The sequence below is a fragment of the Lontra canadensis genome, unplaced genomic scaffold (assembly GCF_010015895.1).
Source record: "Lontra canadensis isolate GAN:19392208 unplaced genomic scaffold, GSC_riverotter_1.0 scaffold87, whole genome shotgun sequence".
Taxonomy (NCBI): domain Eukaryota; kingdom Metazoa; phylum Chordata; class Mammalia; order Carnivora; family Mustelidae; genus Lontra; species Lontra canadensis.
Window position 1 is genome coordinate 2655865 of NW_022631081.1, and position 13990 is coordinate 2669854.

The 13990-nt window shown below is 40.0% G+C and overlaps 1 protein-coding gene across 5 annotated transcripts in view; it reads right to left on the bottom strand.

Moving 5' to 3' along the window:
* The window catches only part of TTC28 (tetratricopeptide repeat domain 28), a 621084-nt gene that overhangs the window by 168519 nt on the left and 438575 nt on the right, over window positions 1-13990 (bottom strand). For all 5 annotated transcript variants that reach the window (XM_032883286.1, XM_032883285.1, XM_032883287.1 and 2 more), the window contains one exon: window positions 4351-4858. In XM_032883286.1, coding sequence (XP_032739177.1) covers window positions 4351-4858 — 508 coding nt within the window. The remainder of the gene's footprint in view (window positions 1-4350; window positions 4859-13990) is intronic.

The window sequence follows — 13990 nt, forward strand, 5'->3', positions numbered from 1 at the left end:
AAGGTCCAATACAAACTTTGGGCACTAAGGCTCAAGTAACCTCTCTGGTTTATAACAGTCTGTGCATACAGTCAATACTATTGCTTGGAGGCGTAGGCACTATCTGTGACTCCACTGGGAGAAGAGGATCCAGCTGAAGGCTTCATGCTTAGAACTCCCCTGCCACGTGCCTCTTCCCTTGGCTAACTCTATTCTGTATCCTTTCATTGTAATAAGCCATAACCATGCATCTAACAGCTTCCAGTGGATTCTGTGAATCCTTCTAGTGAGTTATTGAACCTGAGGGTGGTCTGGGAGATCCCTGCTCACAGCTGATGTCCAAAGTGAGAGAAGTCTTGGGGAATGCCAAACTTGACATCCCTGAATGGGTTTAAAAAGCAGATTGGATATGACAGAAGAGTTAGTGAACTTAAAGATAAAGAGAAATTTTTAAATCTGAAAAATGCAGAGAAAAAAGATTTAAAATGTGAACAGAGCCTGAGTGATATATAGGACAATATTAAAGATCTAAAGTAATGCAGAGTCTCAGAAATAGAGGAGAGAGGGAATGGGCAAGAAATATTTGAAAAAATATTGGGTAAAATTCCCTAAATTTGGAGAAAGATATACACCTGTTGATTCAAAAGCTCAAAGTATCAGAGAAAGGGAAAATACAAAGAAAGCCACATTTAGGCATATCACTGTTAAACTGCTGAAAATCAAGGTTAGAGAAAATCATGAAAGCAATCAAAGAAAAGAATTAGCACATGCCTTACAGATTTTCAATTCCACGGAGTTATCATCAAAATAATAAGGACCAAAAAACATTGGAAAGACTACATTGCTTTTTTAAAGAAGTCCATCAACTAGAATTCTGTATCTGCCAACGATATCCTTCAAGACTGAAGGTGAATAAACATGATTAAAGTAAATTAAAATGAAAAGAATTCATCACCAGCAGACCTGCACTACAAGAAATTCTACATGAAATTCTTTAAGCTGAATGTAAATGATACCAGATGGAAACTCAGATCCTTAGAAATGACTTCAAATACCACAAACGATAAATAAGTGAGTGAACAGAAACCATTTTCCTCTTAATTTTTTAATATAACTGTATAAAACAAAATCCCCACATTGTATTGTGAAGTTTATAAAGAATATAGATGTAGTAATAGAAGTGATGACTACAGCACAGAGTACAGGGAGTGAGGAATAAAAGGACCTATAAAGTTGTAAGGTAATTACATTTTAAAGAAAGTGGTAAGATATTAGCTCAAAGTACACTGTGAAAATTTAAGGATAGCATAATGTAATCCTACAGCAACCACTAAAATATAACGCAAAGAAGTAGAGCTAAAAAGCAAGTCGACAAGTTAAAATAAAACCTAGATGATTACATTAACCCACAGATAGCAGGAAAGGAAGAACAGAAAACGAAATACAAAGGGGAAAACAGAAAATTAGCATTAAGATGACAGACCTAAATACAATACCACCAATAATTTACAATAGATGTTAAGTGGATGAAATTCTGTAACTAAAAGGCCATAATTGTCAAAATCAATACGAAACTGAACTAGATGTATCTGCAGTTAACAAACTAAATATAATGACACAGAGAGATAGAAAGTAAAAAGATTCGAAAACAAAGGACCACACAAACTGTAAGTATAAGAAGGTAGGAGTATCAGATAAAGTAGACTTCAAGACAAAAAGGTATGACCAATGACAAAAAGAAACATTTCATAACAATGAAAAGACCAATCTGTCAGGAAGACAAAAACAATCACAAATGAGTATGTGCCCAATGACAGAGTTTCAAAGTCCATGAAACCATGTTTCGCGGAGGTTAATTGGGTAACAGAGAAGTCCACAGTAATAGTTGGGGATTTAACAGCCTCCCTCTTAGCAATTGACAAAACATCGAGACAAAAAAATCAAAATAGACAAAGATGACTGGAACATTCAGCACCATCGACTACCTTGACCTGACATCTGTAAGACATTACATCCAATGAAATCCTACAAAGTGTGTTCTCTGACCACAATGAACTTAAACTAGAATTCGATAACAATAATGTATCTAGGAAAATTCAAAACATTTAAAATGAAACAACTCCTCTAGGAGTTAAAGAAAAATCACACAATCTTAGAAAATGTTTTTAAGTTCAGTGAAGTTAAAAACATAATACACCAAAAATTATTAGATGCAGGTAAAGCAGTGTTTGAAGAAAATTTTATATTTTTAAATGCTTGTATTAGAGAGAAAAAAGGTCTAAAAATGATACCTGAGGTTTGACACTGAGAAGCTGGCAAGAGAACCCAAAGTAAGTAGCAAGAAGAAAATGATAAAAATGAGACTGAAATAAGTGAAACAGAAATGAGACAAGCAATAAAAAAATTAACAAAAGCAAAAATTGATCTTTAAAAAGATCAAGAAAACTGATAAATCTCTATGTAGAACAATCTAGAAAAGGGGAGTGGGGTGATTTGCAGGTACAGAACACAAACTACCAATAACAAAACTGAAAGATGTCACTAGATATCCTACAAGAATTAAAAGGAAAATAAGAAAATATTATAAACAACTTTATGCCACTAAACTCCACACTTAGATGAAATGAGCAAAGTCTCTGGAAAATACAAGTTATCAAATGGACACAAGATAATAAAGAAAATATGAATGGTCCAATATGCATGGCCTTCTGAACCCCAGGTTCAAAACCTCCAATCTATCCTATGTGCCACAGTTTGACTTGTCTTCCTTAAACATACGATGTATCTTCTTACTCCTACATTTCAAAACTTACAGGAGTTTCTGTGAGCATATCTCTTACACAGTTTTTGTACCAATCTGCCATCTTCTAGCACAGTCCTGAAGGGTATTGCTGTCACCATCCCTCAGAAATGCCAACCCATTCTTTCACATATCCCTTCCCATCAATGCCATCTCATTCCTGGCCAAACCTCACTCATTTTTCAAGGTCTAAATGGGTCTAGCCTCCTCCAAGAAGCTTTCCAGGCTATTCCCAGATCTCAGGGTCTCATTTCTTGGAATTTCATGGCAACATCACATCACTAACACTGTTTTGTAGGGAGGTCACTGTTGTCCTATGAGTTAACTCTTATTTTCCCAACTAAATTATAAGCTCTTTGAGGGCAAAGATTTTTTTTTTCTTAAATCTCTATCCTTAGGGCAACTATTCCAGGATTCAGCACATAGTAATGATTCAATAAATACTTGTAATTTATTGAATGAATATATAATGCCAAGAGCTTATTTCTACGGTTCTTATCAGACTCTCTAGACTATCATTCTGATCTCAGTACCATCTTCAGAGTTATCTCCAGGGATTTGCCAGACTTTTTCTAGGAACTGTATTCATGAAATCCTCTGGTCACAATAAGCAGAGGGGAGAGGGGAGGGAGGAATAGTGTTAAAATTAAATAAATGGAGAAGCAGGGGGTGGGTCTCAGTTTTCTAGGTCACATAAGAAAAGGGAGCTGAGTTGTACATTCTGCTGCTACTAATATCCAAGAAGCATACACTAATACCAATGAGGTCACCTTCTGCTTGTCCTCTCCCTGTCCTGAGTCCATGTGTACAGAGAACAAACAATGGGGCTCAGGGATGAGTTCCAGTTCTGCTTCCAAACACATCTTTTTCTTCCATTGTGTACCCACATCTGTTCGAGTAGTGTCAAGATAACAGTATCTTCTAAAAAGTAGCCAGAGACTAATACTTATTGTCTCTTACCCTTACAGGTAAATTCCCCAATTTATAAATGTCTTCGTTGTAACCAAGTACTATCAAACAGTGACTACAAATCTAGCTTATTTAAATAGATCTTTCAAAAACGAACTTTGCTTTTATACTAAAACTAGCAGTGTCATTTGTGAATACACATACTTTTGAGGAAAAAATACACTTTCTGTGGCACTAAAGTCACCAAGTAAAGAAATCCCTTTAAACAAAATTCTTCTCAAATTCCCTTCCATTGATGACTTCCTAGCAGCTTCTCTTTCATTTAAACCAAACATAGCTTTTATATCCTCATTTCATTCCCTTTCTCTCTAATTAGAGAAATCTGGATGCTCTTGTCTCAAAACAGATTACAAGGTTGGGGTGTTCTGTTTTTCCAGTATTTCAGAATTCTAATCCTTGCAGCACTGTGATGGCAGGAAGGATCATGTGATTTAGAGCAGGCAGGCTCCAAGGAAATATATCTGAAGGAAACGTACAGCCCACATAATGCGGAGATTCTTTTGAATACAAACACTCAGATTCTTGTAAAAGATAGTGGGCTACCTCGGCTACTTCTAGCCCAGGGTACTGACCCTGAATCTTGCAAGCCAGCCTGACCTTACCCAGATTGGAGGACGCTCGCCCCTCTGCAGCCCGGTCCTTGAGGTCCTCAGCAATGCCCAGCTGCTGCTCATGGTACTGCTTAGCCCGCTCCAGATCCTGCATGCACCTGGCAGCATGGCCCAGGCCAGCGTAGGCCCGCATCTCAATGGCCTTCTCCATTAACTCCTGTGCCAGCTCCAGCACGTAGTTGTGGTAAGACATGGCCTTGTCAAAGTTCCTCCTGTAGTGATAGGCACTGCCCAGGTTGCTGTAGGCCCGGGCCTCTTCTCGCTTGTTCCCCAGGTCCTTGGCTATCTTCAGATGCTGCTCGTGGCACTGCACAGCATTCTCAAAGTCACCCATGGCGATATACACAGCTCCCATGTTGCCGAGTTCTCGCGCCTCAGAAAGCTCATCTTTGGATTGCTTGGCAAGAAGAACACACTGTTTGTGACTGGCCAGTGCGTTGGGGTAGTCTCCGATGGCTGTGTACACGTGGCCCAGACTGCTCAGGGCTGATGAAGCTGCCTGGAGAGAAAGGATAAGGCAGAGAAATGAAAGCACATCAGAAAATGCCTTTGGCTTGTTTTAGCAGATAAAATGTTCGGGGTTTGCCTGTAACCATCCAACTCAGCGTCTAACGGTATTTCTATCAGTGGTCCACAGACCTGTGCAGTACTGAAAAAGAGCCCATCCAAACAGCAAGTTCCTAATAAAAGACAATGGTAATTTAATCAGTAACTTTCAATACCTAATCTCGTAGGAACAGGCTGTGTTCCATATAACCTTCGTTTTAGTTTAAAGACTTATTGACATTTTTAGTATTATGCTATATCTCTGTTAATAGCCATTAACCTCTGCAGTATAAGAAAAGGTTGAAGAATGAAAATAAAATGTAATCAAGTGGGAAAAAAAAGAAAATGTTGAAGAAAACCAGAATTAATTACTACATAAAATAGAGCATAGGAAACTCATGAGAAACCCATGCTTGGGTGTCTGCACTGCTGGGCATTTCTCTAGGTGTGTTTTCTCCCAAAGCAAATGGATAGATTAATGGTAATGGAGATGTTTAGAATGACAATTGATAATTCTGTGACTCCTGACACTGACTGGGTCAGTTTTGCGACTGTCAGGTCCTGTTCTCCTATCTGTGTTCCCTCAGTGTGACATCATCCAGGCTGATTACTATGGAGGGTTTAGATTTGGATAAACTCCAGAGGAAAACAATGGTTAGTCCCAGCCTACACCTCTTTGGAATGGGGTGGTCCCACTGGTCCTCACCACCCATTTTCAGGCCCATATTGGCTCTTCCAGCTTTTTTTTTTTTTTTTAAGATTTTATTTATTTATTTGAGAGACAGTGAGAGAGAGCATGAGCAAGGAGAAGGTCAGAGAGAGAAGCAGACTCCCTGCGGAGCCGGGAGCCTGATGCGGGGACTCGATCCCGGGACTCCAGGATCATGACCTGAGCCAAAGGCAGTCGTCCAACCAACTGAGCCACCCAGGCGTCCCAGCTTTTTTTTTTTCCCTTAAGATTTTATTTACTTATGAGAGACAGCGAGAGAGCACATGCACACGCATGCTTGCACAAGGGGAGGGGCAGAGGGAGAGGGAGAAATGGACTCCCTGCTGAGCAGGGAGCCCAACATGGGTCTTGATCCCAGGACCCTGGGATCATGGCCTGAGCCTAAGGCAGAAGTTAACCTACTGAGCCACCCATGCGTCCGTGGCTCTTCCAGCTTTACTCCTCTCGTCTAGAGGCTCTTCTGACCCTGGCCTCTGTGCAGAAGAAAGCTATCTTCCTAGTCCCCTCACAATGCTTGCCATACACACAGTGCTCGTGTAAAGAAAAGTATGTGAGCCTTTTTGTCTTAAAGGTTTTAATGAAAAGGACTGTATGTTGGTATAGTGAACCAAACTGGGACTACAAAAATAACAAAAGGGTTACATGGTTTCCGGAATCTTCCACAAATGCATATAGTCTTGAATTCTAGTCTAGTTTCTAACTCCTTTGTAGAGACATAAAAGGGACACTAGCTACCCTGGGCTTTTTCTGACCTCCTTTGGCATTTTGTTTTGTTAATTAAGTTTTTATAAAATTCCAGTTAGTTAACATACAGTGTAATATTAACTTCAGGTGTTGAATTTAGTGATTCAACACTTCCATACAACAGCAGGTACTCATTGCAAGTCCCCATCACCGGTTTAATCCATCCCCCACCCACCTTTTGACTCTACAAGTCTACCTTTTCCAACCTGCACACTAGCCTAAAGCTCTAGCCGTGTATCCACCTTTCTTCACCATGATCCCTTTTCCCAACATGAACACGTGATCATGGCAGAACAAAGGGTGTGCTCTGTCACAGTTAGGCAAGTGATTTTCACAAGGGCCTCCAGGCCAGGGAATAACAATGAGGGAAGGCTGTCCCACCTGGAGTAAGGGCATTTCTTTATGAGATGTGTTCTATGTCTGTGTACTTCAGAACACTTTCATTAATATTTTATAGATGTGAGTGATTTACTACCCTATTTCTTTGACTCTGAAAGAGTAGTTCTTGATCAAAATAACTGAAACACTGACCATCTTTATGATGTTTTGCAATTTGTGTATTTGTAAAGGGCTCCATATCATTTTAAGTTGCCTTTTTTTAAAAAAAGGTTTTATTTATTTGAGAGAGAGAGAGAACGCATGGCACAGGGAGGGTAGGGGTAGAGGGAGAGGGAGAAGAAGCCCCCTCCCCCATCCCAAGCAAAAAGCCCAACGTAGGGCTCAATCCTAGGCCCTGAGATCATGACATGAACTAAAGGCAGCGGCTTAACTGACTGAGGCACCCAGGTACCCTGCATTTTCTTTTTTTAAGTAGGCTCCACGCCTAGTGGAGAGCTCATTGCAGGGCTTGAACTCATGACCCTGAGATCCAATCAAGAGTCTGGCACTTAACTGGCTGAACCACCCAGCGCCCCTTAAGTTGCTTTTATCATTTCACAGACATTTCAATAAAAAGACTGAGGAAAACAGAGGAAACATACTTAGAAATTTACTTTTATGTTTTTTTTCTGAGTAGAGAAGGGCAGAAATGAGTCCATAAAAGCCACAGTGTTGCAGCACTGTGACTGAGGCAGAAGCAGCAATGATGTCGTCGAAGAGCACGCCCCTTGGACGTGTATTGGTCTCGGCTTGCCACTTCAGGAACCTCTTCGGGACCAGAGGTTAGAACTGTACATCAGTACACAAGCCTTTCTCCTGCTCACAACACCCCTCCCCAACAATATCCTTTTCTTCCTTTGCTTTGGGCCCAGGGACCCCATCTCTTTCCCCCTGGACCTCCCACCTTCCTCTCTGGGGTTCTCCCCCCACGGCTGGCTAAGTAGCAGGACATTGTCCCACCCACAAATCTATGTGGCACACAGATCTCTCACCATGGAGCTAGTATAACTTAGAATCAGGCACACGATTCAATACTGCACTGCCCTTTACCAGCTCTGGGGCCTTTTGAAACTTAACTTCCCTGAGCCTCGGTTTTCCAGACAGACGTTTCCAGGTCCCAGCAGAGCACCAAGAATAGAGAGTTTTCAAACTCCAGCCTCTGTCAAATGTATAAACCATAAATAATTCACTAGATAATTCCAAATCGTAGATCTGGTTGGAGGCAATGAGCTCTTGAACACCATGGGGAATGGATTCATAAGGCCTGGGGCAGGCACAGCACCCCAGCACTGCTCTTAGGGACTTCTGGTTTAAGACAACTCTGAATGACAGCCATGGGATCTTCTACTTCGGTTCTTCATTTCTCTGAAAATGCCAGGAAGACACAGGAGCTCACGCTGCAGTTCTCTGAACATAAGGAAAGGGAGTGCTGGGGCATTTCCCCTCTGGGGTGCAGGAAAAAGAGGGAAGGACTACCGTATTCACTCTTCCCTGGCACCCTCCAGTTACTAGACAGTGCTGTCTCACTGCAACTCTTCATGGCAGGTGTCCTGGAAACCAGCTTCTCTAGACAATAGAATTTATGAAGCACACATCACAGCCTCTGAAATTAGAGAGGCAGCTCTACATTAGAGATGTAATATAAGAATGGAACAGGATTTAGAGTCAGAAGCCTTGGCTGTACAGCCCTGATAGGTCACTCTTCTTCTTCACCCATGTTTCCTTTATATGTAAATTGTACTGATAAAGACAATGTACATACTTCCCAGGGCTGGGATGGGATCAGATGAAGCAGTGCACCTCAGTATCCTGCAAAAACCATCAGGTTCCCAGAAAATGCATCACTAAGGTGTGGATGGATGTTTTATGACTGTGAGCTGGCTGGGCTAAGCTCTGTTACCTAGCAGAAGCTAGTAATGGCAACTGAACACATCAGTCATTATGACCGAACAACTATATTCCTATCAGTTGCCACAGGAAATGAAGTCCAGTGTTTTACAGCCCTTGGGCAAATAACATGTGATGATATTTATCAGCTAAGTGAATTACAAATTAATCACTTGCCTTTGTTCCTGTTCCTGTAGAATAAGCTTAGATCTGAAACATGGTTTCAGGCTGTTAACGAGAATCTGAAGACCCACCATCTATGGGGAATCACAGGCCCCACCTCAAGCAGATGCTACGTTTGCCACTAAGGTTCACTGCTGCCTTTGTATATTAATCTCTCTGAGATTTTTGTGCTAGAATAGCACCAGCTGCTTCCCACAGTGGAAATATTTTGGAACATCTGTATTTGAATACTAAAATGCACACAAACAGTTATGCTAACAAACTATCTGGTTGGGATAAGACAATACTTTTCTCTTTTTACAAGATATAAATTACTCCAGTTCTTGCCAAAGCATGATATCCAGCTGCAGATTTAGCACACAGGAGTCATCACCCTTTGCTCTGTGACCTGAGTATTTGCAGAAGAACTGTATCTGACAAGTCAGCTTTATGCAACTAGAGAAGGAAATTCGCTCAGACTTTTTAAAACCACCTTTAAGGACTTGTAGTTTGAGACATAAAGTAGAGAAAGTTTAAACTACTCAAACTATAACCACATTGATAACACTGCCATTAAAGATTAAATACTTAAATATGTTTGCCTTCACATCTAGCATGTTCTCTCCCCACACTGTATGTATTTTTCATCAGGGTATATTTTGGGGGGATTAACTCCACATGCAGAGAATATTCAATATTACTACTGACTGATTAATTGTGGATGGTTTTTTAATGGGGAAATATACCAGCTAGAACCAGAAGTATGGTTTTTCTTCTAAATCCACATGCACCTTCTACTCCCTGCCAGTTCAGTGCCCTCACACTCAACGTCCTGGGTTCACCACCTACAACTCAAGGGGCAGAGGGATGTAGAAGAATAGGGGCAAAATCTCAAATCAGGCATGCACAGGTTCAATCACGAACTGTGATACCACACAAGTTATGTGACATCTTTGAGCCTCAGTTTCCTCATCTGTAAAATGGAACTATTAATACCTTCCAATGTGGTGAGTAATTAAAAAAAAAAATTTAAAGATATTGCAGAAAATGACCAGAAAATAGAACATGAAGTTATGTCATCAGAACTAAAGAGACAACACAAAAGGCTTGCCCCACTGATGGGAGGATGTGTAATCACCTTCCTACACTGAATCATATTACTCATAGTATTCTTCTGCAAATGTAGGCATAAGAAAATTCATCCTTTACTCAGGAGCAGTCTAGAATCATTGGTATATCCAACACCTAACATTGGGAAAAGCACTTGACTTCAAGTGGTCAAAGCTTACACAGTCATTGGAGTGTTTGGGTCTGTTAGTTGGTTTGTTCATTTGTTCATTCATTCATGAAAAATCTCTAGACTGTTGCAAACACAGTCAACTAATTTTTTGACAAAAGAGCAAAGGTAATTCAATGCAGCAAAGACAGTCTTTTCAACAAAGACTAGATACCCACATGCAAAAAAAGTGAATCTAGACTCAGACCTTACATCTTTCACACAAGTTGACTCGAAATGGATTGCAGACTGAAGTATGAAACTATACTTATAAAACTCCTACAAGTTAACATAAGAGAAAATCTAGGGCTTGGCAATGAATTTTTAGATATAAGACTATAGGCATGACCCATTAAAAAACAGATAAGATGAACTTTATTTAAATTAAAAACTGCTCTGCAAAAGATACTATTAAGAGAATGAAAAGACAAGCCACAGACTGGGAGAAATTTTTTGCAAAACACCTGACAAAAGACTAGTATCCAAAATATGAAAAAAAAACCAAAAAAAAACAACTTAAAGCTCAACAATAAAAAAATTATCCAATTTTGAAATGGGCAAAAGATGTGAGCAGACACCTCATCAGAGAAAATATGCTGATGGTAAATAAGCATATGAAAAGATGCTTCACATCATATGTCATCAGGGAATTGAAAATTATAACAATGAGATAGCAATGCGCTCCTATTAGAATAACTAAAATCTAAAAAACTGACAATACCAAATGCTGATGAGGATGTGGAACAACAGGAGCTCATTTCTTGGTGGGGACACAAGATGGGACAGCCACTTTGGAAGACAGATGGGCAGTTTCCTACAAAACTAAACATATTCTTACCATACGATGTGGCAACCATGCTCCCATGTATTTACTCTGATAAAATGCAAACTATGGTCCACACAAAAACCTACACATGAATTCATAATTGCTAAAAACTGCATGCAGCCAAGATGTTTTCCAATAGGTGAATGTTTAAGCCCTGGTACATCCTTACCGTGGGATACTATTTAGTGCTGAAAAGAAATGATGGAGCCACAAAGAGACATACAGAGACACTTAACTGTACACTGCTAATGAAAGAAGCCAGCCTAAAAAGGCTATCTATTGTATCATCCCAACTATGGTCATTCTGTAAAAGGCAAAACTATGGAGAAACCAAAAAAAGTCAGTGGTTGCAGGGAAAGGATAAATAAGTGGAGTACAGGGGATTCTTAGGACAGTGTAACTATTCAGCATGATACCTAAAGGGTAGATACATGACATCATGCGTTTGTCAAAACCCATGGGCTGCACATGACAGTGAACCCTAATGTAAACTATGTAAACTATGAATTTCAGCTAATAAGAGTATATCAATATTGTTTTGTCAATTGTAACAAATGTATTACACTAACACAAGATGTTAATAGTGAGGGAAACTAAGTGGGAAACTAAGGAAACTAAGAGGGTGTGTGGCATCTCTCTGTAAATCTGTAAATTTTCTGTAAATCTAAAACTGCTCTTTAAAAATGCAGTCTATTAATCTAAAAGTAAATAAATTGGAGTTTTCCTCATTTGAGGAGTAGGTAACTCTTAGAAATGGGAACAGCATGAGCAAAGGCATGAAGGATGATGAGAAGCCATTCAGACCTGAGAGGAGGGGTAGTGGCAAGAGGGGAATCTGAAAGTGAGTTTGGGTAAGTTCTGTTTGTCCATCAATTTGTAAAATCTAAAGCATTTTCTTTTTTATTTTATTTTATTTTTATTTAAAAAAAATTTTTTTTAAGATTTTATTTATTTATTTGACAGAGAGATCACAAGTAGACAGAGAGGCAGGCGGAGAGAGAGGAGGAAGCAGGCTCCCTGCTGAGCAGAGAGCCCGACGTGGGACTCGATCCCAGGACCCTGAGATCATGACCCGAGCCGAAGGCAGCGGCTTAACCCACTGAGCCACCCAGGCGCCCTTTAAAATTTTTTTTAAAAGATTTTATTTATTTATCTAACGGAGATCATAAGTAGGCAGAGAAGCAGGCAGAGAAGAAGGGAAGCAGGCTCCTGGCTGAGCAGAGAGCCCGCTGTGGGACTCCATCCCAGGACCCTGGGATCATGACCTGAGCCAAAGGCAGGGGCTCAACCCACTGAGCCACCCAGGTGCCCCTAAAGCATTTTCCATGTATATTGTTTCATTTGCTCCTTATAACAACCCTTCACACATGTGTCATTATTTTTATGTACATTTGTGAGATAACACTAGACTCCAGGTGATAAAGTGCCATGCCTGAAGGTCCACAATTAATAACAAAGCCAGGTTCACATCCACCTGTGTCAGGCCCTGGCTCTCCTGCGCATTTGATTACACAGAGTTTAGCCCCTATTGAGGGAATTACAGACACGCAGGGGGGAATAAGGGCCACTGGTTTAAGTAGGGGGCTGACCAGACCAGATCTGTACTTGCATATATTTCCATGAAATAGATGAAAAGAAGCAAGATAAGTGGTACCAACAACACCACGATGCCTAACTAAAATAATGACTAGTTAGAATACAATAAGACCTATTTAAATCACTAATTATATTTAATGTCCTCTTTGGGGCTGTTCACAACTATTCTAGCTTCCCTCCTTTCAAGCAGATAAGATGGCACATCCCTGCATGCATGAAGTCAGGGGTGAGTGACTATTCTTCTGCCGATAAACGTAATCACATCCAGGTGATGCGTTAGGAACCAGGGCACACTTCACCACATTCTCTTTCCCTTGCCACACACTGCTTCACCAGAACTGAACTTGAAGCGACAATTGTGGCAATATGGCACAGAGCCCTGGCTGACCGGTAGTGAATATACAGTGGGCATAAGAAACAAATCTTTGTTGTTTTATGCCACTGAGATTTGGGGATTTACTGTTGGTGCAGCATAACCTGGCCTAGCCTTTTCAACACAATCTTCAGCTTTATAAATTACTGTCATGCTCCAGTCATCATAGTTCTAGTTAATGCTACCTAATCATTCAATTATTTGAATTACCATGTGTCTGGATGATTAAATTTTAGGCATTTACCAATTACCATAGGATTATGGATGATGAAATTTTAGAATTTTTTTGGAAATTTTAGAAATTTTTATAGAAAAACTAAATTTGAGAAGAATTAGGTACTAAAATCAGAACTTAGCGAATCCTTAAAAAATTTCTTAACCCAGAGACAACTGTCTACCTGGTAATACTTAATCCAAAGCGCAGGCCTATTTAGAGGGACTCAATAGCCATCCCCATATGAACCCATAGAAACAGAGGACTAAACCGTGTTCTGTGGGGTCCGTACACTTCCTACAGTCTGAAATGACTCACACTCTCTATTTAATGAGCATACTGTAGCTTGAAAATCTACCTTAACTAGCAGCTGAGCTGATAGAGTAAGTCTGTGTAAAAGTTAAATGATAGTTATGAACATCTAGAGTTACTTACTCAAGTCACACAAAACCAACTGGACAAATATAATAAAAGGAAATTATTATCTATATTATTGAGGATATTGTCCATGATATCACCCAATGTCATCTTTATAAGGAGCAACAGAAAAATTTCTTTCAGATTTCAATGCTTCTACCAAGCAGCTGCTATGGGTTTATCTTAAACAAACAAACAAACCAACCTGTGAATCTTAAAGTGGTCAAATTTACCTTTGTGTTCGGATTACCAGCTTATGGCTTGAGATGCAGAGCCTCTCTTTAACAAGCTGATAAAATCAGATAATACGTACAGATTCTGCCCTGGCTTCAGCCTTATGCCCTGGCTTCAGCCTTATACCTCTAATGCTCTCATTACTCTGATTTCTTCCCTTTTTGGTTTTGTGTCTTGCCTCCAACAAATTCTTCTTGGAGTAAAACAGAGGAAAGGACAAATCAACAAAACATAAACAAAACAATTAA